This window comes from Chinchilla lanigera, unplaced genomic scaffold, assembly GCF_000276665.1.
Source record: "Chinchilla lanigera isolate Chin_1 unplaced genomic scaffold, ChiLan1.0 scaffold00001, whole genome shotgun sequence".
NCBI lineage: Eukaryota > Metazoa > Chordata > Mammalia > Rodentia > Chinchillidae > Chinchilla > Chinchilla lanigera.
Genome location: NW_004955402.1, coordinates 1,181,133 through 1,208,272, shown reverse-complemented (window position 1 = coordinate 1,208,272; position 27,140 = coordinate 1,181,133). Strand labels below are relative to the sequence as shown.

At 58.3% G+C, this 27,140-nt stretch overlaps 3 protein-coding genes and 2 long non-coding RNA genes across 9 annotated transcripts in view; 2 read left to right on the top strand and 3 right to left on the bottom strand.

Moving 5' to 3' along the window:
• The window catches only part of Gnal (guanine nucleotide binding protein (G protein), alpha activating activity polypeptide, olfactory type), a 66,787-nt gene extending 41,029 nt beyond the window's left edge, over positions 1-25,758 (top strand). For 4 of the 5 annotated variants that reach the window (XM_005372578.2, XM_005372576.2, XM_005372577.2 and 1 more), the window contains 7 exons: positions 16,221-16,275; positions 17,205-17,278; positions 18,558-18,616; positions 18,877-18,997; positions 20,922-21,052; positions 21,828-21,895; positions 23,641-25,758. In XM_005372578.2, the coding sequence (XP_005372635.1) occupies positions 16,221-16,275; positions 17,205-17,278; positions 18,558-18,616; positions 18,877-18,997; positions 20,922-21,052; positions 21,828-21,895; positions 23,641-23,787 (655 nt within the window). In that variant the 3' untranslated portion in view covers positions 23,788-25,758. Of the gene's footprint in view, positions 1-14,514; positions 16,276-17,204; positions 17,279-18,557; positions 18,617-18,876; positions 18,998-20,921; positions 21,053-21,827; positions 21,896-23,640 lie in introns of those variants that run through there. The other variant, XM_013514258.1, reaches the window with a different exon arrangement.
• Positions 8,793-11,361, top strand: Chmp1b (charged multivesicular body protein 1B). Its single transcript, XM_005372575.2, has one exon. It carries the CDS (start codon positions 8,922-8,924, stop codon positions 9,519-9,521), a length of 600 nt encoding a protein of 199 aa, XP_005372632.1. The 5' UTR covers positions 8,793-8,921; the 3' UTR covers positions 9,522-11,361.
• LOC102016210 lies at positions 13,752-14,749 on the bottom strand. The gene is made up of 2 exons (XR_001234142.1): positions 14,658-14,749; positions 13,752-14,518 (listed from the first exon to the last, which is right to left on the bottom strand). It is a non-coding gene; the product is annotated as an uncharacterized LOC102016210 (long non-coding RNA).
• On the bottom strand, positions 16,138-18,549 carry LOC106146328. The gene is made up of 3 exons (XR_259011.2): positions 17,231-18,549; positions 16,715-16,886; positions 16,138-16,224 (listed from the first exon to the last, which is right to left on the bottom strand). It is a non-coding gene; the product is annotated as an uncharacterized LOC106146328 (long non-coding RNA).
• A 104-nt stretch (positions 25,759-25,862) lies between the features above and the next one.
• The window catches only part of Mppe1 (metallophosphoesterase 1), a gene marked incomplete at its 5' end in the record, with an annotated part of 14,700 nt that continues 13,422 nt past the window's right edge, over positions 25,863-27,140 (bottom strand). The window contains 2 exon segments of the mRNA XM_005372582.2: positions 25,863-26,547; positions 26,889-27,029. Coding sequence (XP_005372639.1) covers positions 26,365-26,547; positions 26,889-27,029 — 324 coding nt within the window. The 3' untranslated portion in view covers positions 25,863-26,364.

Here is a 27,140-nt window from a genome sequence, read left to right as displayed (position 1 = left end):
CTCTGGTGTGTTTTAGCTTAGACGTCAGGGAGTATGGAGACCTCTGATCATTCGCCTCTGCCTAGTTTGGGCCTTTCTACTTACTACCAAAGAAAAACAAGAGACAGATTCCACTCAGACGTGGACAGCAGGTGCTCTGCAGCAGTAAAGTGCTCCTGACCCGTGCACGAGCTGCTTCACCAACACGCTGGGCGTGGCAACGGCAGAGACAGCTGCCGAGCACATTCAGATCCAGATCCAGGAAATTTCAGACTGTACCTGTGTCTACATTCGCTTTCCCTTATCTGCTCAAAGTGTTCAAAAGGAAGGGAGAAACAGAAAGTAGAAATGCAGACTCAAAGCTGGGCATACTGGTGCACGCTGGTAATCTCCGCTATTCGGGAGGCCGAGGCAGGAGAATCTCAGGTTACAAGCCAGGCTGGGTGACATAGCAACTTATCGAGACCCTCATCTCAAAACAAACAAACAACAAAAAAAAAACAAATTCAAAATGCAGTTTCCATGCCGAAATTACATCTTAAGATCTCTAAAAGAAAGTCATCTTTGTGGAAGTTGGAGGGAATTTGTAAGAAGTTATTTCCATAGGATGTGGACACAGCACAACACAGCAGTGCTCCTTGGATTTGAGATTTGGTAGCATCGATTAGAGTCTCGTGCCATTTTAGACCTGAGCATCATGAATGAATACATCAAACTGGGTGCTGTGAACAGCCTTCCGGAAGGGCCGTGTGCCAGGCTTAGCAGCTCTCTGGGCGTAGTGCTGCCCGTGGCCCCTGGCACAAGGTGGGCGTTCCCTTGGTCCTGGCAGATGTGTGTCCTACACCTGTGTTTTCTCAGCCTGCACCATCCACCGTCCTCGAGTGTGCAAAACTCATTTCCCCGAAGCTCAGCTGGTGAAAGGTACAATGTCTGCGCATCACAGCATTATTCGGAGCAGTGAAAAGAGAGTAGCAGCGGGTGGGAGGCCGTGACCAGCCGGGATGTGAGGGTGCACGGAACACCGCAGTGAGCGGGTCAGTGTGTGCACTTACTGGGTAAGAATAACTAATAACGACAGTAATGATAAGAGCTAGGCATGACGGTGCACACCTGTAATCCCAGCACTCGGGAGGCTGAGGGAGGACGGTCACCGTGAGTTCAAGTCCAACGTGGGCTACACAGTGAGACCCTGTCTCAAAAATAATAATGGTGATGACGATGATAGTAACGATAATCACAGAGCGACACACTGAGGGGGAGAGGGAACAACCCCGGTGTGGGCCAGCCGGTGAGTGGATGAACAAAGGTGCTGTCCCCACGCAGTGGGTATTACCTGGACATAAAGAAAGGTCCCTGGGGCTGGGGTACAGCTCAGCGGTAGAGGCAGGCTCAGCCCCGGATCCCCTCCCCTATACAAAACCAAGATGGAGACTGAGGACCATGTCTGACGCCCGCTGCTACGAGGCAGCGGCTGCATTCTGAGAGCCCGAGGGTGCAGGATCCAAGTGCCCGCCCCCCGCCCCCCCGGAATCTTGAGGGCGTGCCACAGGGTCAAAGAAAGGAACCAAAGCTGTTACAACTGAACTCGGGGTGTCTGCAAGCCGCTCTTTGATTGTTTCATACCAACAAACGCATTCAGAAAGGAAGAAAGGAGATCTTCCCCCGGCCAGCACATGTCAACGGTACCATTCAAACCCTTAACAACCACAGAGCATCCGTCTCACAGTAACCGGGACCCCTGACACCATTGTTGCTTGACTCGAGGAGCTCTAAACCAAGCGCAGCCTCCCGTGCTGCCCACGACGGCGGTGCTATGCAGGGGACCCCAGCGCCCGCGTGACTTCCGTGGAGGAGCGAAGGCCCTCGACTGGCCTCTGAGGCAGGATTGCTTGGGAGGAAGCTGCTTTGCTGTGACCTTCTGCTGAGGTACACGCAGTGACTAAATTTATCCCCTCAGACAGACAAGACTTTGCCCAAAAAAGGAAGCTCTGACTGATGCCGGTTGAACAGTTTAGTGACGCCTCGGGTCTCTTAACTGAGAAGTGCCACATGGCATGCACCAGCCGGAAGGCCGCCTTCTCCCCTGTCCAGCCTCGGAGCAGAGAGAGCTGCGCTGTGTCCCCAGGGCAGGCTCCAGGCCGCCACCACAGACAGCCTCGGTGTCCATAGCAGGGCGTGGTGTCCTCCCCGAGCCTGAGGTCCTCTTGAGGCCGCGCTGTGTACCTGGGCGACACTCTGTGCTGTTGTGGGTAGGGAGGTGACTTTGGTTTGGAGGCCATTCCTCCTCACCTCAGACATTCTCAGTCTGCAGTGGGTGAATCTAAGGCTGTGGAGTTCCGGATCAGAGGGCGGACTGCGTTTGGCTCTGGGAGGCCCCTCTTAGACGGCTTCTCTGCCAGGCACGGGGGTGCACGCCTGTGATCCCAGGCTCTGGGAAGCTGAGGCAGGAGGACTGTAGGTTCAAGCCCAGCCTGGACAACTTAGGGACTTAGCAAGATCCTGTCTCTAAACATAAAAAGGGGGCTGGGGATGTAGATTAATGAAAAGGCCCGGGGATCAGTCCCCAGAACCACAGAAATGAGGAGGGGGAGGAGGCTCTCCAGCTCAGAGTGCCGTGGCTCACCTCCTCCCGGCGGACCACGTGCCACTCGTGGAGCACGGTGACACCTTCCCCTGTGCAGGGCTTTGAGAAGAAAGCTGTGGCCGTTAGAGGGCTGTGGACTGTACGTTTTAAATACATTTTAAAATTTAATCATTCACCGTATATTTCGATCATGCCACAAAAATGCCTGTGCCTGGTAAGACAGCACAAGCGCACGGCTGCCCCTCCCTTCCCTGTCCCCGGTGCTGTCCATCTGGCTGGGACTTCACTCTACCAAGTGGCAAAAGAAAGCATATGCACCTTATTTTAGTTCAGAGGTCTCATATGTAATGACTTAGTTCAAAATCATGTTTCCTAACTAAAGATACAAGCTTACGCCCACAAAATCGTTAGGCTTTGACTCCAAAGCTAAATTTCAGCCCCTCTACGACCAAAAGCCAAGTCCTGGTGAGTGTTCCCTGGACAGCAATGGCAGCTTTCAGGGAGCTTGGGCCAGAACCGGGAGGATTCCCCGAAGCCTGGGGACCTGTGGCGGAGGGGATGCGCACCCTCCATCCTGTGCACACGCCGTCACAAAGCACAGCCCTGCTGAACTTCACGTCTTGGAGACAGGACACCCAGGGAAGGCTGGGGCCCACGGCAAGCATGCAAGCAGGTCCGTGCAGGTATACCCTGCCACTGCATGGATGAGGACACGAGCTAACCGCGCACACACTTAGTCAGTCAGTCAGTCAATCCATGTACACCCCATCAGCTTTTTGGGAAAGGTCTCATCCCCACTTCTGAGGGTCTCTTTCCATCAGGGACAGACGGGTCCCCAGGAAGGAGGTTTGGTACACAGCAGAAAGGCCTGACGACTTCGCATGCTGACTGTTCGATTTAGGAGCTGACCGCTTCATGTTCCAGTTCTAACCAGTTACGTGGGAATGGTCAGCAGCCCCAGCCCTGACCCTGACGCTCAGGTGCGTGGCCCAAAAGCCACTGAGTGGGACAAGCCAGGACTGGTCACAGTTAGATGGTGCAGCAGGTCTCCAGGCAGGGAGGGAACTTCGCTTGGGAAAGGGAACATGGCAGGCTGGCAGAGAGGACCAGGAAGAGGAACCCAAGGCCGGCGCCAGCGACCACACGGTGGCTTGGGCCTGCGCCTCCAGCCGCATCTGCTCCATTGGCCCGGATAGTCTCCAGGCACCCCCTGGAGGGCCGGTTCCCTTCTGCAGGGCGTTCCTTCCTAGGAACAAAAACAGCTGCCTCTGTGCTCCACTGGGCCTGCCCACACCTCCCCGAGAGACCCGCGGACACCTAGCACGGATCCGCAGACAGGGGGCTTTGCAACCCGCTTTTCTTAGAAAATCCCAGTGAATCTATACAGAACGCTGGGGGTGTGCTTAGGTGGCAGCTTAGAGGGGGCCCCCTGCTGAAGACCCAGTGCAGGCATTCCTGCTGACTCCGAGCGCGCAAAGCTCACGTAAGTGAGAAACTGAGCCCCGGAGGACGGAGCCGGCCCGCCCAGGTCACTGCAGTTAGGCTGCGCCTCGGGGCACCGGGCGCGCGTGAGAGCCCAAGCAGACTCAGGGACACGTAGAGGCTGCTCCTCAGAAAAACCAGCACCACTGAGGACGCTCGTCCTGCAGCCTGGGGGGCGTCCGCAGCCCCTGCCGCGTGGGTGCCGGGTGGGGGCCTCCCTCTAAAGCAGGGGTGTGGAGTCGGTCCTCAGCGTCACCGCACGGAAGGTCGTTGGCTACAAAAGGAGCAATGCTGGGCACAGGGGTGGCCAGCGTGGTGTCTGGGCGCCGTCAGGACACACGGCTGTGGGCCTGCTGTGGTAACTCTCCACCTGGCCCCCGCACCCACGCAGCTGCTGCCTGGGGTTTCCTGCCAACCCCTTTCATCTTTGTTTTCAAAGCCGGGCTTTGAGTTAACCACATTTGAGGAACAGTGGCCTTGAGACGGCCCAAAGCTCCGAATTACAGCCGTGGCCCACGTGAAGGGGGTGGATTTGGGGTGGGGAGCACAGCTCCGTGGTGAGCGCTTACCTAGCATGTGTGAGGTCCTGGGTTCAGTATCCAGCAGCACAAAAAAGAGGTGATAGAAAAGTCCTACCTGTGTGTAGAATGTCAACATATGCATACGTGCGTGCCGGGTATGATACGTACACACACATATGTAACGTGCTCCTCGAAACGCTCACCAGTGCGTGCATATGCAGGCTGTTCCCTTCGGCAATTTGTGCCTTCCCGGGCAGCAGACACGACTGAGCACCTTTGTCCGACAGGGCCAGGTCCTGGTGCCAGGTGGCGCCCGCCCAGGCCAGGGAGGCCTCGGCCAAGCAGACGGACACACGTCTGTGCAGGTTACACTGGAAACTGGCTGGGAGGAGCTAGGCGAGGAGGACGGTCCACCGAGCCAGGGCCTCAACTCCACCGCACACTGCCTCTGAGCGGCACCCAGCCAAACCTCTGCGATGTTCTAACACCCAGAAGAGTTACTTGCCGTGCAGCCTGGCTCACACACACTGCTTGGGAGCTACAGGCCTTCAGCGCCCTTTCCCAACCCTACTTTATTTGGTTAAACACTTGCTTGCAAGGGTATTTACTTTCTGAATTGGCAGGCTCTAAGGAACATAAAATATTAAATTCTCAGCTGTCTGTCTGTTTAGACTTGACTATTGAAAGTACTTTTGTGCAAATAGATATGGCCAGGTTTCACTATAGTTTCTTTAAAATATTTCTGACTTTCAGGAAAGCCAGCGTTTTTAGAAGCCATTTCATTGTTTATATGAGAGCAAATGAAGTTACCAGGGAATAGCACCTGCTTTTTTCTTGGTTCTTCTGGGGAGTAGCCGGGGTGGATGTGGATGTTGGGTATGGACGCTTCGCTGCCCTGTCCCACTGCTTTAATGACTGCACATCAGCACCTCGACAGACCCGTTCGCCTTGCATAACGCCACCTGAGGGGATAAAGACAGATCTTAGCCACCTCTGCACACATCAACACACAGAATAGGCCCAGATTTAGCCAAAATGGAGACAACTGCTCTTCTTTCAAGGAGAGCCGTCCTGGTGTCCTCCACAGCGATGCCACTGAGGAGAGAATCATAAACTATATTCTTTTCCCATGCCTGCATCATGTCCAGAAGGTTCTCGGGCATGATCAGAATTGTGGGGCCAAAGTCTCCTTTGGTAGTAATCCCCAAGTGGCCTCCCTTTGCTAGACACACACAAAAGAGAACGCAGACTGGTCTGACAGGGCCGCCCAGGCTGTGGGGCTGTAGCCTCCGTGGATGTTAAGGGGGACGGATGGGATGCGGGGAGGAACTCCAAGGGGCGAGCTGGGTGGTGCTGCCCTTGGTGAGCAGAGAGGAGAGGACTTGGGGTCCTGCTGGGGCGCTGCCACGTGGTCCGGCCCAAGTTCTGCAGTCCGGGGACAGCCGGGTCTGTGCGTGTGGCTCCGGATAGACACCTACTCTAGGAATGTGTGTGTGAGGGTCATTGGCTGCAGACTGCCGCACACCCTGAGGAAGGCCGGGCCACAAGGGACGAGGAGGAGCCAGGGCTTGGGCGCTGCTGCCCCCTGGGAGTGTCAGCCCACATGACCCACCTGCCCTGCCTCGAAAACAGGGTGCCCGGCTCCTGCCACCCTATGCACCCCACCCTGCCCTGGCGTCCCTCGGGGAGGGCAGATCAGGCAAGGGAGCCTTCATTACACAGCCACACATTAGCCGACCTTGCCCTGGTGGCCAGCCCAGCCCGCGCACTCCTCTGGCAGCTCACAGGACAGCTGCCCCGTCAGGGTCTTTCAGGCCGTGTGGCCTTTCCGTTACTCTGCACGGTCATCCGTACTGAATGCCCCGTTGTGTATCGCTGGTCCTCACCACATCTGTGGGACCCGGTGTCCAATCCTTCCCAGATCTGTCAGATCAGAACGAGGCCCGGACCTCGGGGATGTTAATGCCCGCACTTCACAGGCTGGCGAGCAAGAAGGGAGCTAAGTCACGGAGAGTGCCCAGCAGGGTGTGGGCACACAGGCATCACTGACACCATCACCGGAAAGAGGGTCTCACGCTCTGACTCCACACCATCTCACCGAATTTGAATGTGTTAGGAAGAAGCTTTGGGCCTGGTATGGTGGTGCACACTTGCAATCCCAGCTACTTGGGAAGCTGAGGCAGGAAGATTGTAGGTTTGAGGCCAGCCTGGGCAACTTAGTGAGACCCTGGCCCAGAATTTAAAAATTAAAAAGGGCTAATTTTGTTTAAAAAAAAAAAATTAAAAAGGGCTGGGGACGTAGCCCAGTGCTCCTGGGTTCAGTCACCAGTACTAAGAAGGAAACGAGGAAGAGAGCGGGCTGTGGGCAGAGGGTAGCCCCGAGGGGGAGTGCGTGTCTGGTATGTACAGGGTGCAGGCTACAGGACGAGCGACCCATTGGCCAACTGCAAGAAAAGCCAGAGCCCCAGAGCAGCATGGGAGAGCAGAGGGGGTGCCCCGTCCTCGCCTTCCAGGGGACTGCTTCCCTGCTAGTCAACTGTGTATTATGTTCCTAGGCAAGTTTTATTTGGAAAGACAGCTCTGCTTTGGGGCCTCAGCCACGCTGTTGGTAAGGGTGCCCCTCCCCCTGCAGCCCACTGGGGAAGTTTGCTGGGCGCAGGGAGCACCCTGCCTCCCATGGGCAGGGGACAAGATGTCCGGGGCTCTGGGGTGCCAGGCGCGGCCAGGCCTGCGCCCTGTGCTGTGCAGGGATGCGGCACACCACAGCGGCTGGGGTCCTGGGAAGCTTCCTGGAGGAGGAGGCAGGATGCCAGCGGCAGAGACGGCACAGTCACCGGGAGGCAGGCATGGTGTGTGTGGGGAGGTAGCTGTGCCGTGCTCTGACGTGGAGGGAACACAAAGGAAGGGCAGTGTCCAGGCCTCAGCCTGGCCCAACAGCACGGGGCAGCAGAGCTGCAGGGAGCAGGCGCAGCAGGAGCTCGGCCTGGCTGCAGAGCTGGGGGCGACATCGTCAGAGCTGTGCCCTAAGGAGATGCGGGTGCTGCGGAGCCCCTGGTCAGAGACTGGCCCTGGCACCGGGAGCCAGAGGTGTGGACAGCGACTGGAATGACGCCCTGGAATCCGTTAGGCCTCGCCCACCAGGGGGCCCGCCTTCCTCCACCTTGCTACTGCTGGCAGGAGCCTGCTGCCATTGGAAGCCTGCATTTCCTTTAAAGGCTTCAATTGTCCCTGACTCCCTCGAGCTCGGTGCGTGGGTCCCGCCAGCTCCGTTCTTTGCCTGCATAATTGAAAATGACAGCTCGGGCTGTCAAACCTGACTGCGAGTGAAGCTCCCTGGATATTTATATCACACCAAAGAGAGAGAATCGTGCCAGCAGAAGACAGGCCTTTTATTAAACGCCCAGGCCGAGGCATGGGTGTTAGAGGCTGGCAGCTTGCCCATGAGCTGAACCCAGCTCGGGCTGCGTCGGGCAGCCGGGGCACTGAGGGCATCTTCGTCCACTCAGGACCAGGCATCGCAGAGCTCAGCGAAGTCAGGCAAACACTGAGGCCCTGGTCAGTGACTGCTTGGGGGTTTTGTTTTGTTGAATGCGTGGTTTTGAACTCCCCTGAGAAAGTGGAAATTGCCCATGTTAAAAAAGGACGCTTTAGGCCACAGTGAGCTGGTGTCTCGCATTAGTCTGCATTTTGCTGGTTTCTGGTACCCTGGCCAGTCACACTTGTAAAAATTGCTGAGAAGGTGGATGACTGGGAGGCTGAGGCAGGAGGATCACAAGTTCAGGCCCAGCCTGGGCAACTCAGCAATAGAGAGACATCTTTTTGATGTTTTATAAATACCCAAGGAAATTTACTTACAGTCATATTCGACGAGCTAAATCTTCGAAACAAAAACTGGAAAAGGCTGGGCATGTAGCACAAGGCAAAGGCCCTAGGATCAATCCCCGCAAAAAAGCCCGTACAGTTGGAACCATGTATATTTTACGTGCAGATCTGTGCATATCCCGCCTGAGTCATAGACGTATCCCTAAGCAAGCGCCCGTGGACCGCGGGTTTGTGAATTAGCTAATGATGTAATCGCTCTTAAAACGGCGACTGAGTAAGACAGCCCCGGACACCCGCAGGGCAGTGTCTGCGCAGGCGCGAGCGAGCGGCGGGCCCAGGAGGCGGGCCTCGGGCTGTCCGTCACGCAGGCCCCGCCCTGGCGCCGGGTTCTGACGTCACCGTCTGCGCCGCTCGCCGCGGAAGCAGGAAGTGGGACCAAAACAAAGGAGTGGCGGTCGCGAGCGGACCTTCCCGCCCTCGTCTCCCCGCCGCCAGCGCCGCGGCCCGGCCGCCGACCCCAGCAGCCGTCCGCCATGTCCACCATGGAGAAACACCTGTTCAACCTGAAGTTCGCGGCCAAAGAACTGAGCAGGAGTGCCAAGAAGTGCGACAAGGAAGAAAAGGCCGAGAAGGCCAAAATTAAAAAGGCCATTCAGAAGGGCAACATGGAAGTGGCGAGGATCCACGCCGAGAACGCCATTCGCCAGAAGAACCAGGGCGTGAACTTCCTGAGGATGAGCGCGCGGGTGGACGCGGTGGCCGCCCGGGTGCAGACGGCCGTGACCATGGGCAAGGTGACCAAGTCCATGGCCGGCGTGGTCAAGTCGATGGACGCGACGCTGAAGACCATGAACCTGGAGAAGATCTCCGCGCTGATGGACAAGTTCGAGCACCAGTTCGAGACGCTGGACGTGCAGACGCAGCAGATGGAGGACACGATGAGCAGCACCACCACGCTGACCACGCCCCAGAGCCAGGTGGACCTGCTGCTGCAGGAGATGGCCGACGAGGCGGGCCTCGACCTCAACATGGAGCTGCCGCAGGGCCAGACCGGCTCCGTGGGCACCAGCGTGGCCTCGGCCGAGCAGGACGAGCTGTCCCAGCGGCTGGCGCGCCTGCGGGACCAGGTGTGAGGCGGGCGCGCGCGCCGCGCCCTGCGGGGAGCCGAGGCGCCCTTCCGCCGGCCGTCGGGTTTACAGCGTGGAGGGTTCCACCTCCTCCGCCCCTGCCCGGATCCTGAAGTCCTGTGTTGCTTGTGCTGATGTGTATTTTATAGCTGCCTTTTGACGGGACTAGCTGAATTGGTGTACATGGATCTCGAAAATTCGATCCGAATTGTATTTCCCACATATTCAAGTTCCCATTTAAGATGATCAGAGTGGAGGGGTTTTGTGACGTTAGTGCGATTGGCGGTGCGTGGGATGACAGGTGGTGGTGAAAATGAAAGCGGGGTGGCTGTGCGCTTTGGTTTCGTGCCGTAAACACTTCCTTGGGCGTACTCCCTGGACGTGACGTCTCTCTGGAGCCTTTGTTTTTCTTTGTTCTTGCCATCAAAGCAGCACTGCAATTAACTACTGATTCGTTCTCATAACTTGTACTACAATTACCTTAGGAAATTTTTCAGTAATACCCTCACGGTTTACATTCTGTAACTTTTTCATGTGATAATACAGTTTGTGTAACTGGAAAGAAATACCCCATAACTTTATTTATCATCAGGAAAAATTAAATGTTCGCTTGTATTTTCTATTTACTAAGTAGAGTTTTAAAAAGACTTAGAAGATTTAATATTGGGTGATTTCTAGCTATTTTCTTATGTCCACACTCCTGATAGTGTGTCAGTTTCCTATGTCCACACTGCTGATAGTGTGTCAGTTAGCATAGCACTCATATTTACACTCCTAACATTGCCAAAGAATTGTTGATTGGTTTGGGGAAACCCAGGGACTATGTGTTTATAGCTTTTGTTTTGATTTTACCAGCCAAAAATAGAAATAAAATTAGAACTGCATTTTAAGTTCTAATTATTTGCATTTTTTTTTTTTTTTGTCTTAAAGCAGCAACACTTTAGAAATTTCAGAAATACAAGTTGGAATGTTGATTTAGCCATGCAAATACTGTAACTTGAATCTGCATCCAGCCAACTTGAAGCGGGGAGGAAGAGTTGGGCCTGGAAGGGAGACAGGCCGGGTTCCTCGTCCCTGCAGTGCTGCTGCATGTCTGGGTGCAGAAGTCAAGCGTGTAGCCACCACTTTCCTCATGGCCACAAGCCATGGAGAGCAGCAGTTTGCTTTTGCTTGGCAAGTGTGTTAATCTAAGTTAAGTACTTAAGGTTTTCTTAAAGTCTCCTTCCTTGACTGGTAGATTTCTCCACAAGAGAATTCCAGTGTTTGGGAAAGTAATCGTGTCCCTTCCCAGTTCTCTGAAAGTTTCATAACCACGTGTTTATCATTGTAACTTGTTTTCCAGTGTGAATGAGTGAAGGGGAAAACTAGCAGGTATATGCCACCGAGGACTGACCTCGTGGTTATGCGTTTAACTGAATGTGATCGGGAAGCTGGCTGTAAGGGACACCGGCTTCTGCCCAGCGTCTCTCGAGGGCCCCGTGCCAGGCAGCTGTGTGACCTCCACATGCGCAGAGGCTGCTCTGTGGGTGCAGCCTGTGTCTTAGGCCTTTTAGACCGGAAATCTTCATCACAAACAACAAAATAGCTTAGTGTCAGCTCTTTTGATAAGTGAAGACCCTTGTATAGTGCATATATTCCCATAAAAATCTATTTTGTGAGATGCAACAATGCTTGTGTATGGTTGAACTTTCTTAAAATGTGTTCATTTCATACTATATGAATGTACATTTTTATGAATCAAATATTTTCAAAAGCACTACAGGCCCATGGATTATTTCTTCCCTTTTGAAGTGGATGCAGTGTTGAAAATTACAGAAATTTGTTCAATAAATCATTCTAAGCTGCATGTGATTGCATATGAGTGTGCATCCCACTTGAGCTATTGAAGGACTAGGGATACAGTTTAGGGGGAAGGCGCACGGTTAGCATTCGAATGGCCCTAGATTTGATCTTAACACACTCCCCCCCCCCCCGAAAAAAAAGATTAAAAAGCTTCTTAAGAAAAGAGATGTCCCAGGTAGATTTGGTTTGGAAAGCGTGCTGTTTTCCCACACATGTTCTCAGGCTTAGCCCCAGAATTCTTACTCGGCTAGCATAGCGTTTTCGCAACCACAGCCACTTCTTGGCAGCAAGATTCATTTTCTGTTGAAACTTCCCTAGACCACAGATAGATCTAAGTTCCGAAAGGATCCAACCCAAACGGGCCAGGGCAGTAGATAATTTTTATGCAACTACTGGTACTACTTCCAGTCCTCTTTTTATTTTTTTGTCTTCAAATGCAGTTTCTAACCTGGGTTTGGAATTAATGGGAAAAGAATATTGTGGACTGACAGACACTTTCTTGTCCTCTACTTATAGTTTAGTGCAAACCCAGATGTCACAGCCGGAGAACTTTAGCTAAATCTGCTCACCTTGCAGGGGCGTGAGCCTCAGGGTATAAGGGCCTCTGAAACAGGCTGGAGAGCTGACGGAAGAGACCGAGACAAGCCCGTGTGCTGGGGCCTGGCTCAGGGTAGTGCACTTGCCCAGCATGCATGAGGCCCTGCTTCCATCCGGCACTGCCTGACCACCTTGTCAACAAGGGAGAGTCCTGGTCAGCGGGCCAGGACCCCAGCAGGGAGGAGCTCCCGCTGCAGTGCTCCTAGCACCCCCAGGGACTCTACAGAGCCGCACTCCAGAGTGTGAGGCCTCAGCGCCAGGAGCACGAAGCTGCAGGCCAGGGACGTTAAACAAACCAGTGAGCAGGCCTCTGTAGTTGCGGTCTTTAATTAATTGCCCCAAATTAGTTAAACAGCCTGCCCAGTTTTCCCAACTTCTTTTTCTGCCACTAGACAGCAGGTCCGAGGGAGGGCAGGCAGGGTCTCCCCTGAGGCTGGGTGCTTTCATGACGGAGCCCAGTAGAGCTGTCCTCGGGCTCCGTGCTTGCCCTCCCCAGCGTCTGTCCAAGCCCCCACCCCGCAGGGTTTGTGCGCTGTGTCTTCCTTGAGGTGTCAGGATCCGCAAGCCCTAGAGGACACACTGAGAGGTGGAAACCTAAGCACCAGGCACTGGCTCTGGGAGCTTCTTTCTAGAGGTTTAAAAATCATGCTGCTGTTCTTAAATGTCATTCAGTACAGTGAAGTAGCAGGGACACCAACATGAAAAGAAAAATGGACATGGTATACAAATACCAAGATGAACACCGAAGATCAGTGCAAGCCAGACGGACATGGTGGCATCAACCTGTAGTCCCAGCGACCCAGGAGGCTGAGGCAGGAGGATCCCAAGTTTAAGGCCAGCTTGGGCAACTGAGCAAGACCCTGGGAAGGAAGTAAAGGAGGAAGGGAGGGAGGGAGGGAGGGAGGGAGGAAGAAAAGAAAAAGAATGAGAGGAAAAAGAGAAAAAATGTGTGCAGTTTCCCTGTTTTATGTTTCCCACCTCATCTTTTAAGAGAGGCAAGAACCACAATGGAAGGCAGTGCACCGTGCCAGTCGACCCCATAAATACCAACAGAAGGCAATCCCTGTGTCCGTGGCAGCTAGAATTGGCATCTTGGAGGGGGTAATCTCAGGTTTCCATGGAGAAGTAGGTCCAAGAGGCCAAAGACTCCATGGCTTGACTGCACTGGGCAGGAGTGGGGGCCGGTGTGGCGGCGTGAGAAGCCCAGGCTGCGGGTGTGGAGTCGCCTGTGGGAAGTGGGGGGCGTGGACTCGGGAGTGGCAGTCCAGGTGGAGAGGGGAGCGCAGCGCTGATCGCTGTTCCCAGGTCCCCAGGCCCCGGGGGGACGGGCCGCAGACCGAGGCTCTGTGCCGCTGGGCTGGGCCCTCGGGCGTGGGCCTTGGCCCAGCCCACGACTGCTGCCCGCACCTCCCTACTGTGGGGTACGGATACCATCGTGGAGGGCAGAAAAGTGAAGTAAATGTCAGGAATGCAGAGCAACCTTTTACTTGCCTTGATACTCTCACTTTATTATATTTTTTCCACAAAACAATTTAAAATGCAGATCACTGTGAGTTCCAAGCCAGCCTGGGCTACACAGTGAAACCCTGTCTCAAAAAAAAAAGTAAAATGCATTTTCACTGCATGGCTGGTGTGGCTTCTCAGGCCCGGTGGTCTAATGATGAAAGCGTTTGGTGGGGCCATGTTCGTCTTTTCCTGACTGTCCCTGCCCCGATTCATGTTCTGTAGCCGTAAGAATTCAGTGACTTCAGGTTGTTTCAGTGGGAAAGCAGACCAGAGATGGGACCGAAACAGTGAGCACTTGGTGTTACTTTATTTGGGGGGCTTTGGGGTGTTGGGTATGTTGTTGTTCTTATAGTTGTTTGCATTTTGCCAACATCAAACAGAGGACTCTAACTGGTGAGGATAAAAACACATTTGCAAACATGAGACTCCTCAGTGTAGCCAGAAACAATGACAAAAGGAAAAAATCCCCATTTCTCTGCTTCCCTCTAGCGTGCGCGCATCAGTAACTGTCCCCAGCCCTGCTGTTCGGATCACACGTGGGTCCTTCTCCTGCAGGTGCTCCCAGGCGGCCTCCCAGGATTCGCCTTGCTGTGCCGTGGCCTATTCGGCTGTGGCCCTTTCAAGCGTAGCCACACGCAAATTCCGTGTGTGATTCCTAAGACCCTTGTGAAGCCCATCGCTGTGGGTGCAGGCTCTGAGGAAGTTCTGCAGCTTGCTCGGACATCGCCCCAGCACCAGGGCTGGAAGGGACTCCGGAACTCGCCTGGGGATGAGGGCAGGAGGCGGCCACTTCTCCCCTGCGTGGTTGCTGGCATCTCAGCCATTCGGAGGCTCCCACCACCTCCTTTGGAGGCAGCCTCTAATTACACCCCGGGAACTTGCGCACGTTCCACATGAGCCACGCTTCACTCTGGCCGCTTCGCAGCTTCTTCTGCTCTGAATGAGCTCACCACTTCACGCGCCTCCTGCTTAAGCTGGCCGCTTCCCAAACACTGCAGCCACTCTCTTGCTGGGAGCTGATCGTTCTCTGTGTCCCCACAGCTGAGCACCGCAAGACCCTGCCGAGTCAGGTCCCCAGGAGCGCATGGCCCGGGGGAGCAACACCTTTCACCAGTGCAGCTCCCTCCTGCCGGCAGAGGCTTGTCACTTCCCCCAGGCCCAGGGACAGTCAGGAGCTCCGTGGTGTCCTCCACTCACCCACGCTCAAGGCCGCAACCCCTAAGCCGAGACGGCGCTGTCCGGCCAGGGCAGGACCCTCTCCTTCCGGCCTCTGGGCTGCTGCAGCAGCTGTCCGGGTTGGCAGTGCTTGTTCAGAGAGGCCACCAGCAGGTCGGGGGCTGCTGGTATCTCGGTGGCCGCCACCTGAACCAGACGCTGCAGCCCCCTCAGGCTCCTGGACTTGTCTGGTCCACCCCTCTGCAGAGCTGCCCTCCCTGATGTCCCGTGGGGTAACCTCACTCCTCACCTGCTGACCACAGAGGTCACAGCGCCACTCTCGCCCTCTCCCTGCTGCCCCGGCCCTCACACAGCTGTGCGCCCCTCCCTGCAGCTGCCAGGCACATGGGCGCCACCGGGGTAAAGGTGTGCCGCCCCTGTGGCCGCCCTGTGCTGGCCTCAGGCCAAGGTGCAGGGACGCAGGCTGCCGAACTGTCACTGCCGGCCACGGGACCTTGTGAGCAAGTGTCCCAGCAGGAGGCTGTTAGGGTGGCCGGGGGAGCAGTGGCCATTCTGTGGCTTTGGCCGTGTGGGTCATCAAACAGCTCTGTGGTGATGCTGGCTTGGAGGGCGCAGCGGGTTGAGTGCACACCAGTCCAGGGACAGGACCACACTCAGGGACAGGCACCAGGCAGGCTGGGCCCTGAGTCTGCTCACCTTTGCCCTCCGGGGCGGGCATCCGCCCCACCTACCACCCAGGCCAGAGGGCAAGGGTCACAGACTCGCCAGTCCCCCCAGAGGTCCAGCCCCTTGTGCTGTGGAGCGGCCCTGGTCACCATCACCAGTGCCAGCCTCTTTGGTCTGGGGACCCTCGGGGTCTCCTTGTGACCTGACCCTTGCTCATCCCATGGGCTGGTGCCGGGGACATGGAGCCACGGGGTAAAGGCCTCCCGCTGGGTCTCATGTTCGAGGTCAGGGCAGCACTGGGCCTGTGGACACAGGAGGAGACATCCACACCATGTCGGTCACCTGCCACCCACAGGCCCTGCCGTCCTGCCTCAGCCGCCTCCTCTCTGTGTCTGCAGCGAGGCAGAACACACACCTCACCCACACGCTCAGCCCTCACACACACAGCTGCACCGTGACCTCCGTTCCCACTGGACTCAGGCCCAGAGGAACACCTGCCACTTTCCGTTTCTTATCTTTAAGTTTCTATGAGCCCATGTTTGCAGCACAGGACGGCTTTCCTCGTGGGGGGCCGGTGCGTGGCCGCATCTCAGTTCTCCTTGCACCCCCTTCCCTTCCCTGCCCGCGTCTCTTGTCCCCATCCCCTTCTTCTTTACGTCACTGTGCCCTCTTGTGCCAGCTGAGGAGGGAGGCCCGGTGTCTGCCCGACCCGAGGTCACTGGCCCCGCAGGTCCAGGAGGAGGCGGGGGAGGACAGGCCAGTGTCCCACACCCGAGCACGGCAGGTGGGAGGAAGGCAAAGCTGGTCCTGGGCCCCGGCGCCCTTGCTTGCCGTGCCTCTGTGGGTGTCCTGTTCGGGAGCCCCAGCCCGGGACAGTGCCCTGAGAGCTGTGGCCCCTGACCGCGCTCTGTCTTGCAGCTTCCTGGAGAGGATCGACAGCGTGAGCCTGGTGGACTACACACCCACCGACCAGGTAGTTGCGCACCGGCTCCCCGGGACCACTCTGGGTTGCTTTTAAATAAATTAAGGGGAAGCTCCCTGAAGCACCCCCGCCTTGAACCTCATGGCACTGCCCCGCATGTGTCAGGGGTGCCACCGGCCCCAGCCCTCCAGCCCTGCCATTGTGGGAAGGATTCCACTCGTGACCAGGACCATGCGGCTCCCAATGGCCCTGAGCCTCCACCCCTCAGGCCGCCCCTCCTGCTGGGCCCGGGGTGCTCCTTGGGGTCCCAGAGCAGCTCCCTGGGCTGAGCGGGAACAGAGTGGCTCTTGGGTGTGGGGATGGAGAGCTAGGTGGAAGCCAAGCAGCAGGGAAGCTCTGTCTCCCGCAAACAGCCCCACGCCCTAGCGTGGTCCCCTCCGACATCCCCTGCAAGTGCCTGGAGAGCAGTCTAGGTCCTAGTCTCGCTCACCCCGGGGCTGCGTCCTAGACTGTCCCTGATCGGCGGAGACACAGGGCCACCTCATGTCCCCAAGGTCAGACTGTAGATTCCCAGTGGAAGAACACAAAAAGACGCCGGCCCGACGTGCTGGCTGCCCGCTCTGTGACGGCAGGACCTCCTGGTCCACTTGGGACCAAATCATCTGATGGGGGACGCAGGGGAAGGAGCCAGAAAGTGAGCGGCAGGCAGGGGAGACGCCGGCTCGGCGTCCCCACAAGCCCGGCCTCGCGGGTGGCGCTGTCCCTCACTGCGGCCGCACAGGCAGCAGGATGAGCCCTAACTTTCTCAGTTAAAAGTCTTGAGGAAAACAAAAGCACAGGTTGTCTTTAAGGACAACCCCAGACGTGAACTGTGGGGTTTCCCGGGGGGGCCGAGGCCTCGCTGACCCGAGTTCTCCGCTTTCTGGGTTCCTGCCCGGGTCCCTCGCTCGCTCACCCGCTGCCGGCCTCTCCTCCCCCAGGACCTGCTGCGATGCAGGGTGCTGACCTCGGGCATCTTCGAGACACGGTTCCAGGTGGACAAAGTGAACTTCCAGTGAGTGTGGCTGGGATGGGGTGCCACGGGTCCCCCGTGGGCTCAGGGCTGCCATGGCCACTTCCTTTTGGTGCAAGTGAGTCAGAGCTGAAGCGAGCCTTGCTCGCTGCTGGCTGGAGGCCCTCGGTCCATCAGGAGCGCGAGGACACAGGCAGCGGCCCTGCTGTCCCTCGGAGGCTCCGCCGCCCACCCCAGCCCCACTGAACCGCTGATCTCATCTCCCTGCGGAGGAGGCCCTTCTCCCTGCGAGAGCCTCTGGCACACCTGCCCATCCACCCCAGGCCACCACCCTGGTCCCCAGGGCTCCTTCCCGGCTGTCCAGGGCTCAGCCAGCACCACCCACCTCCACCGTCTCTGCAGAAGGACGGCCTGGGCTCCCCACAGTCCAGCCCTCCACCCTCATCCTGTGGCCAGGCCTAACCCTAACCCGCTCCACCTGCCGCCCCACTGAGGCTGGGCTGTGTCCTCCAAGTTCACTGCGCCTCTGCCAGAGGGCGTTGCACGTCCGTCCCCAGAGCCCTGCATGCCACCAGGCTGAGCAGACCCCACCGTACGTTCTGGGCCCTGTCCCAGCGGTGTCCACTCCCAGGTGTCCTGAGGACCCAGCACCACGCTGCTGTCAGGACGTGCAGCCCTGGGCCCAGCTGCATCCACTCTGCCCCTGAGGGGTCCACCCTGCAGCACCCGTCGTGTGCCCTCTGTGCCCCCTCCCCCATATCTCGAGCCCACGGGTCCCCAGAGCGACAACTAAGCGCCACCCCCACCCTGCGTGGACTCGGGCACAGGCCCCAGCTCTAGGGAAGGCGCAGGCTGGGAGCCCAAGGCCTGCCGCCACCAGGAGAGGGGAGCAGAGGATCCTGAGGGCAGTGGGGAGACGCCAAGCCTCTGCTGTGGGGGCACAGAGACCCCCACAGGTGGCCCGGAGCTTATAGGTGTGGTGAGGTGGCCAGAGCCTCCCTGGCTCCTGGGGCTGAGGGTCGGCCACCTCCGTGATGGGGGCTCCACGTGGCCCCCATGGCCGAGCAGGACACCGCGTCCACTGGAAGCGGCCAGCTCATTCAGTGCCACTGTGCTGCCTCCACGCCGGCGGCCGCTCTCCGACCCTCCCAGCCCCACAGCCCCAGTGGGTGGCAGGGAGGCGAGGCTGGGGGAGGCGGAGGCCACACCGCGGGCAGGGTGGATGCTCGGCGTGGCTGGCGTGGGAACAGCTGCACCCCACGGGCCGGGGACGAAGCCCAAGTGCCGAGCGGAGCCCCCACTGAGGCCGCCTCCTCCGCAGCATGTTCGATGTGGGCGGCCAGCGCGACGAGCGGAGGAAGTGGATCCAGTGCTTTAACGGTGAGGGTCCCGGGGGAGGGGCCCAAGGGGCCCGGCCGGCGGGAAAGCGGGGCATCTGGCCACTGCCGCCCCGAGTGAGTCGCTAAACAGAGAGCTTAAGGAGCCCAGTCCCATGTGTCTTTGGGGGCGGCCCCCCACCCCCAGAGCGCCCCCTCCACACGCAGCGCACCTCTCGGCAGCCCACAGCCCTGGTGCGGGAGGGTGGGGTGTCTGGGTGCGATCTCCGCTCGCTCAGCTGCCCCTGCCCTCTCCCCACGAAGATGTCACCGCCATCATCTACGTCGCGGCCTGCAGCAGCTACAACATGGTCATCCGGGAGGATAATAACACCAACCGCCTGCGAGAGTCCCTGGACCTCTTCGAGAGCATCTGGAACAACAGGTGACCAAGGGCAGATTCAGTGAGCCGCTGGATCGCAGATCTCCTTGTTAGACAGACATACAGAGAAGCCGGGTGCAGTGCCACGTGACTAATCCCAGCTACTTGGGAGGCTGAGGCAGGAAGATTCCAAGTTTGAGCCCAGGGTGGTGAGATTCCAAGTTTGGTGAGATTCTGGCTAAAAATAAAAAAAATTAAAAGGACTGGAGATGCAGCTTAGTTGTAGGGCCTCCCTGGGTTCAAACCCCAGTGCCCCACCACACACACACACACTCTCTCTCAAAAGGTTGCAGATCTTTCGTTAGCAGTGCCGTATTTATTCTCCAAGTAGCACACCCTTCCCTTGCTGACAAACCCTCACCTGTAGGCAGTGTCTTTCACTCCATCTAAAGTATAATTGTACTTAAAATGGGGACTGTTCTTTGATGGCCTCTGATGGCACTTTTTCAAGAAAATTTAAATCATTTTGAAAGCTGAGATTACATCTAGGGCTCAAAACTGGTTTCATTTGGTTTTTAAAATGTAGAACAGCTGCTGATGGCTGCATGGTCTCCCAGACCACTCAGAGCCCAAAGCCAGCGCGTAACGGCCTGACATGGGTGTGTGGCAGAGACCAGGGCCCGTTCGGAAAGGAAGGCTGCCGAGCGCACATGGCCTCTCCCCAGCTGAGCCTAGAGCCCCCCCTGAAGTGCTCAGGGAGCAGTGTAGAGCTGGGCGAGCGGAGGGCTTGGACACGGGAGACGTCTTCCCCTATCAGGGCTCCACAGCCCTCGTCAGTGTCCAGACAGTTCGGGCAAAGAACAGGGCGAGAAGCGGTCACTGGAAATCCCGCCCCACACGCACAGAAGGGGCCTCAGCCTCGCCGTGAGACAGAGCGGGCTTCCGCACAGCTCAGCAGGCCTGCGAGCACCCACGAGGACCTGAGCTCCAACCCCCACACCCCAGGGCAGGAAACGGGAGCCCCTCGCGTAAAAGCTCTGGGAGTTGTGGTCTCTGGACATCTGGATATAATTATGCTTGTTTATTTTCTATATATTTTTGTATGATTTAAAATTATAATCTTTTTGGGGGTGGCACTGCAGTTGAACCCAGGGCCCCTTGAATGTCAGGAGTATGCTCCACCATGGAGCTACATCCCAAGGCCTTTTTTAAAATTTGCTTTTGAAATGGAGTCTCACTTAACTTCCCAGGCTGGCCTCAAACTTTTGATCCTCCTGCCCCAGCCTCCCGAGCAGTTGGCATTATAGGCATGCACCACCATGCCAGCTACAAATTATAATCTCAGTGTAATTGAAGGGTAATTAATCTTAATGAAAGGTTATAGAAAATGATCTTTGTGCCAAGATTGTGCACTTGGTAACTGGAAGAACAAGTGCTGCTCCTTCTGGTGAGGCAGTGGGTGGCACCATCGGCCGGCGGTCACTCTGAGCCCTCAGAAGTGAAGGATTCGGGCTCTGCACCCCAAGCCAGTCCCAGGCACCCGTGTCATGAAGCGGAGTGCACGGGGACCTTTGCCTGCCTCCTGTCACTGTCCCCGAGCCGCCTCCCTGTCCCTGTCACACCTGGTTACTGTCACGGCCCCTGCCAGGACCAGATGTGCTGGGGGTGGGCGGGAACCGGCCGGTGGGTCTCCTGTCCCTCTGCAGCTGCGAGGTGGTTAACGCTGTCACCCTCCCCCCCAAGACCACACAACGCCCATTGCTCACAGACACGGGCTCGGCCCCGTCCCCAGTAAAGTCCCAGGCCCAGCGGAGCTGACGGACTCAGTGGTGACCTGCATCTGCCATCACCCGGATGCAGGGGAGGCCCTGGCACCCCAGGCCCGACCCCAGCCCTCCCGTGGACAGCCGGCAGGCAGGGAGGCCTGCACGTCCGCCAGGGCGCTGCGGTGTGCCCGGCTAAGGCGTGCGTCTGTGGCTCCTTGCAGGTGGTTGCGCACCATCTCCATCATCTTGTTCCTGAACAAGCAGGACATGCTGGCAGAGAAGGTCCTGGCAGGGAAGTCAAAGATCGAAGACTATTTCCCCGAGTACGCAAACTACACCGTTCCCGAAGACGGTGAGATCCCGACCCAGGCCTGCGGGGTTTGGGAGTCCTGACCCAAGGGAGCCTTGCTGGTTATGTCATCCTCTCCCCCAAGGCAGCCCCATCCAGTGCCAGGTGGGCAGTGTCCAGTGTGGGTGAGGACCTGGACATTTGCACAGATGGTGAGGTCCCTGAACGCGAAAGCCCCGTGTTCCACAAACGCCTCCGCACTCGGCCCAGAGCTGACACTTGCAGCACGCCTGCGCGCTGACTGTGCCTCACACTCAAGTCAGGTGTGGGGTTTTCCAGGCGGGGCTCCAAGTCAGATTCCAGAGCTCCCAGATTTCAGACTGTCGGATGCAGGCTGCCCTGGCATGGAAAAGGGTCCCCTGCCATCCATCTGCCGGGACTCATCCGACGTCCCCTTCCTGCTTGTGGCACAGAAGGGGGCTGTGTTGGCCTCGCCCTGTGACCATGGGTGGTGCTGTCCTGTCCTCCCGTGGATGAGGCTTTGACCCCAGGCATCCAGGCCATGTGGACGGAGCCTCCGAAGGCCAGGCAGTGTGCTGCAGACAGGAGGGCGTGGCCCTCGCTCCCATGCTTGGCCGCCCATCAGCTTTCCAGCACCTCCTCGGGCCTCTTTCGGGACGTACCACACCCCCTCGAGCGCCCACAGCGCCCAGCCCCCACAGTGCGGTCCATCAGAGGCTGAGGCCAGCACAGGCCCACGGGATCTGACCTGTTCTCTGCTTCCATCCAGTCACACCTTCACACCACTTACATGAAACTTCACTTTTCATTTCCACAGCAACACCAGATGCAGGAGAAGACCCCAAGGTTACAAGAGCCAAATTCTTTATCCGGGACCTGTTTTTGGTGAGCCATTTTGTTAACCTTCTGTCCTGCCACCTTAGCGTTTCCTTCACAGAAACTTGCAAATGACTTAGCTTTTCCTGATCGCTTAATCTTCACCAGCACTGTGGGCTTTGCTGTCATGACAGCACACCAAGGTTCAGAGAGGTTAAATCGGTCCCCAGGGTACACAGCTTCCAGCGCTGGGACCACCTTTATGTCCCCAGGCTGTCCACCTTACGTCTCAAAGCTCACCTGAGAGTTTTTCCCTTGGGCACCACCTCCAGAGAGGCCTTGGGGCCTGGGCAGCAGCCCGGTGACCCAGTCGCCCAGGGCTGGCACGGCCACTCCTCCCCCAGGCCCATTCTGTCGCCTGCAGGGAACATCAGTGCTCAAATCAGGCGCCTGAGACACGAAAGGGAGTCAGCAGACTGCAGCGAGCGACCGGGCACAGAGCCTGTCCTGAGACGTGTGGCCCCAGGCAGGGGCGGCAGGGACGGCCAGTCCAGTAATGACAGGGCGCAGCTCCGTGTCCCAGCCTGCACCCGGGCAAGTGTTCGGCACACGGGGTCAGGAACAGATGCAGTCTTCCAGCAGCACCGGAGACTGTGGTGACAGGTGTTAGTGGAGCCAGGCGCCCAGCGACCTTGTGGTGCCCCAGAACAGCTCCGAAGGCCCTCTCACGGCCTGGGCAGGGTGAGGTGGGGCATGGTGAGGAGACCCCACCGCGGCCTCTGCCCTCGGGAGCAGGCGGGCGTCACCTCCCTGTCCCCGCAGGCTTGTGCACTCACCTCCTCTGCCTGCGTGGACAGCACACTGGATTAGCATTGCCCTAGTGACCTCATCCTACCTTCTTTATCTCTCCAAAGATAATCACATCTGCGGGCCTGGGGTCAGGGCACAACACATGGCCTGGCCGGGGACACAGTGTGGCCACTCAGCCCACCCCCCCCCGGCCTCTGCAGGCCAGCTGGCTTCCTGCTCCCTGTGCCCGTGGCTCTGAGAGGTCCTCACACACAGGATGGACGGGCTTCGACCCCACATTGCCAGAGCTGGTGATGACAGGGCGCTCTTCTCCGTGCCTCCAGCGTGTTCCCGCCACCAAGGGTTCCCCTGTGGACTGCTGCACCGCAGGGCCCCGCCACATGGGTACCTAAGTCAGAGAATAAGTGACTAGAACCCAAGCCTGGCTTCATCTGCAGGGGTCTGTGCTGACCAGCAGACAGAGGACAGCCCCCCACGGAAGCAGGCTCTGTCCCACCTCACTGGCCTGGGTGCTTCTGCAAGCCCCGAGCCTGGCTTGCACCCAGCCCAAGGCCACACTCTGCCCGCTTCCTCCGTCCTGCGGCTCTGAGCCCATGCGCACAGGCAGCTGGAGGCTGTCCCGGTATGGACCAGTCAGCTTTCCTCATGCGGGGACACAGGCCCGACGCCGCAGCTTAGGGGCGCTCCCCTGGCTCACAGTCTGGGGAAGCCCCGTGGCGGGGCGGGTGCTTAGTTCACGGTGGCCAGGAAGCAGAGGGGAAGAGTGCGGAGAGGAGGGGGCAGGCCCAGGCACGGGACCCGGGGCCACGCCCCCACGCCCACCCGGACACACCCGGAGGCCTGCTGTACTAGTTCTCCGAGTACTCCTCACCTGACGAAGCGGCCAGCTCAGGTTTAAGGGTCCCAAGGTCCCAGCACACGCCCCTTGAGTCCTGGGGCCTCATGGTCCCAGCACCCCATGCCTGCAAGCCACGCGGTTCTCACACAGACCCCGCCTTTTGCAGAGGATCAGCACGGCCACCGGCGATGGCAAGCACTACTGCTACCCCCACTTCACCTGCGCCGTGGACACGGAGAACATCCGCCGCGTCTTCAACGACTGCCGCGACATCATCCAGCGCATGCACCTCAAGCAGTACGAGCTCTTGTGAGGGCAGCGCCGCCCGCCCGCCTGCCCCAGTCCCAGAGGCGGGCGTCCCCGGGACTTCGATGTGTGCCCCAAGCAGTGGTAGTACTAGTGTCTAGTGTCTCCTGGCTGCCTGCCCTCTGTCCTGTCCTGGGTGCGCCTGGGCGTGACCACCAAGCCTCTGGCTACCTCTGTCCCCCAGGTTGGGTTCTGTAGCATTGTTTCCACTAAACACAGCCGTCCCCACCCACCCCGCCCGTCACTGCAGACCACCGGCCCTGGGGGCGCCGCGGTGAGCTCTCTCCCATGGGGACCCTGGGACTCACTGATTGGTGACTGACAGCCGGACTCATCACGGAGACTCAGTAGATGGGGAGCACAGCGGCCCTCTTGGTTTCCCCATGACAAAGCCACAGGCTGACAGGCGGCCGCCCTCCCATCACCCTGGCCAGGGCTTAGGGCAGCCCGAGTGGCAGAGCAGAGTCCCCTTCTCCTGGGCTGGGCAGAAGGCTGCCACACTCACTTCCAGAAAGCACCTCCCATGTAAAAGAAGCCATCCTTTCCCACACCTGGATGCGGTCTCCTCCCATATTCGCGTCACTGTTGTTTTAGCACCAGTTTACTGCACTGTACATACGGATCACAAATGTAATCTGCTTTTGTATCACTACTCAACAAAACTCCTTGTTGGTTTTCGTGCCTCGATGGTAGCTGTACCTGTGAGAGAACCGTGTCCTGCCTGTGCTGAACAGCTCCGTGTCAACGTGCTCTGCTGCTTGCTCCAGAAAGAGGAAAAATAGCATTGGTGGGATATGGGACACTTTTATCGGTCTGGTACGTTATAAAATACTCCCTCGTTTTTTAAAAAAGTACACATAGCCAGGCGTGGTGGCACCCCGCCTGTAATCCCAACACTTGGGAGGCTGAGGCAGGAGGATCGCTGAGTTCAAGGGCAGCCTCGACTATATAACTGTGGGACCCTGACTCATAAAAAAAGGACCCATAAATGACACCTGTTAACCATCACACCTGCCGCAGCCCTGCTCCGTGTCCTCTAGGCCTTTCTCTGAAAGCCCAAGCTCAGATCCAAGCCACAGACTGCACCCCTCTGCTCCAGGGAGCGGGACATTTTCCCCAGCACTTCCCTGGGTCACGGCTGGACGCAGACTCCGTCAGTTCCCAGGTGGGCACAGGCGAGCAGGCTGTCTGGAGCCGCAGGCAGACTCGGGTGTAGGAGTGGTCATCGAGAAAGGCCAGGGCTGCCGCCCTTGGCGATGGCCGGAGAGGAAGAGCACATCTCCACTCGTCTTTCCAAGCAGAGACCTTCCAAAGCCCTTCTGCGTCATGTTGAAGGTGCTGGGTGGAGCCCACGGCCTCGTGCACACCAGGCAAACGCTCGACCGAGCTGTGTCCCCAGACCCACAAAACCCTCACCGAAACAGACAGCACACGGCTGTTCCTCCCTCCTGAGACTGGCAAATGCAGCCTCAAGAATCACAGAGACTGAGGTCGGCTGCCACCGTGGGCCCCGGCGGACAGGCAGCTGCTTGGCTGAGGTCATCTGTGAGGACGACCCACCACCCCGCAGCGTCAGTGCTTCACCTACACGAAGCCAGAGGCGACGGCCGGCACGGCCTCACCGGCTCTCCCGCTGCCCTCCCTCCTTCACAGCCGGCTCTGTAAGCCAGCGCTTCCCAGTCCTCGGAGCTCACCCACACTGCAGTGTCACTTCTCGGACGGCCCTGCCGACCCGCCGGGCCCTGCCACTGCCTGCCCACCGCCGCACTGGGCTCCTTGGTTGCCTGGGGCAGGAACAGTAGGGACGCCCACTTCTCCCGGCTCTTTCAAAGCAGAACAGAAGAAAACTGAAGAAATGCACCTCCCCGCAAAAAGCAGCGTTTAAAGATGTGTGCACTTCCTCGCGTGTGGCGCCAGTTCCCTCTCACTCGAGGACCGTCACAGGGCGGCTCCGCGGCAGAGCTTTCTCAGCACGCCCAAGGCCCCGGGCCGGGCCCAGCACCACCCAAGAGGAGTCAGTCAGTCAAAGCTAGGTTAAAAACAGCAGCCACACTCGGGGAAAAACAGTACAGCTTCTCCGACTGTAAATTACTGCATCATTTATTTTTAAATACCAGAAGCCACGTCCAAGTCCATCCTTCAAGTTCCGACCTCTGACAGGCGTGAGGTTCGGGGAAACAGCCCCGTCCCCTGGAGAAGAGAATTCCGTCTATCTAGAACCCTGATGTCAGTAGTTTAGCGTGGAAGGACAAAGCCGGGGAGCAGTGTGCTCCTGCTGGGTGGGGCTGAGGGGCGGCGCCCCAGGACACAGCTAAACGGCCCGTGAGCCTGGGGCAGGGGCGGGACGAGCAGCTTCACGCCCTCGCAGCCGCAGCCCCATTACCCGTGTATTTGGTAGACCAGGAGAGCAGCTGTTGCAGAGTGCCTGTTCCGTTCCCAGCGTGCGAACAGAGCAGTCACTGTTCCTTCCGCACCTCACCACTGCGAGGACAGTGCGTCCGCAGACCGCCACGCTGCTCTCCGCGGCTCTGGGAGCGGGCGTCTGGTCCTGACGTCCCTCCGGATGCACGGCCGCTGCCACTCCTCACCTGGCCTTATGCGTCCTGAGCACCGTTCGGCCGGAAAGGAAGGGCAGGGCCAGCCACCCCGAGTGAGCCAGGACGAGGCCCGTCAGGAGCCCCGCTACCCCGCAGTAGGTGGCCAGGACGGTGTTCTCCTGAGGGAGGAAGCACTTGGACAGGGCGTAGTCTCGGGACGTCAAGCTGGCCTGCGAGAGAGACATGGCCGGCAGTCTGACCCAGAGCCCCGCAGAATGGCGCCCAGCCCGGTGGGTCCCGTCACACCGTGGGGGACTCGTGACGCAGGGTGTCACAGCCCGCGGAGCCAGCATGACGGCCCATGTGTCTCTGGCTCCGTTCTGAGACCGGGCCCCCTTCCCACGGAGGAAACGCCTGTGGGTGGGCGGCTCCTGGGGTGCAGACACGGCCCGCTCTGTGCGAGCTCCATCCTGCGGCTCTGCACACGCGCAGGCTGCAGCGCGCGCGGCTGGCTACTGTGCCGGGAGCAGTGTGAAAGCTCCAACGCGACAATAAACGCCACGTTAGTTACCATGATGAAGCTGGGGTTGTTTCTGTTCCTCCAGCTGAAGGACGGCACGCTAAGCTCGGGGGTCCCCGCGCCGTGGAGCACCTCGCAGGCACTGTGCGTGTGGCCACTCAGCACCAGGCGCGGCCCGAACCACCAGAGCAGCTGGACACGAACGGGACACGGGCGGGCGGTCAGCGTGGGGGCACGGGGCAGCGAGTGCGGGAGAGGGCGGGCAGCGTGGGGGCACGGGGCAGCGAGTGCGGGAGAGGGCGG

Excerpts from the sequence above, each read along its gene's own strand:
- Chmp1b (XM_005372575.2), top strand. The coding sequence starts at position 8,922 with ATGTCCACCATGGAGAAACACCTGTTCAACCTGAAGTTCGCGGCCAAA.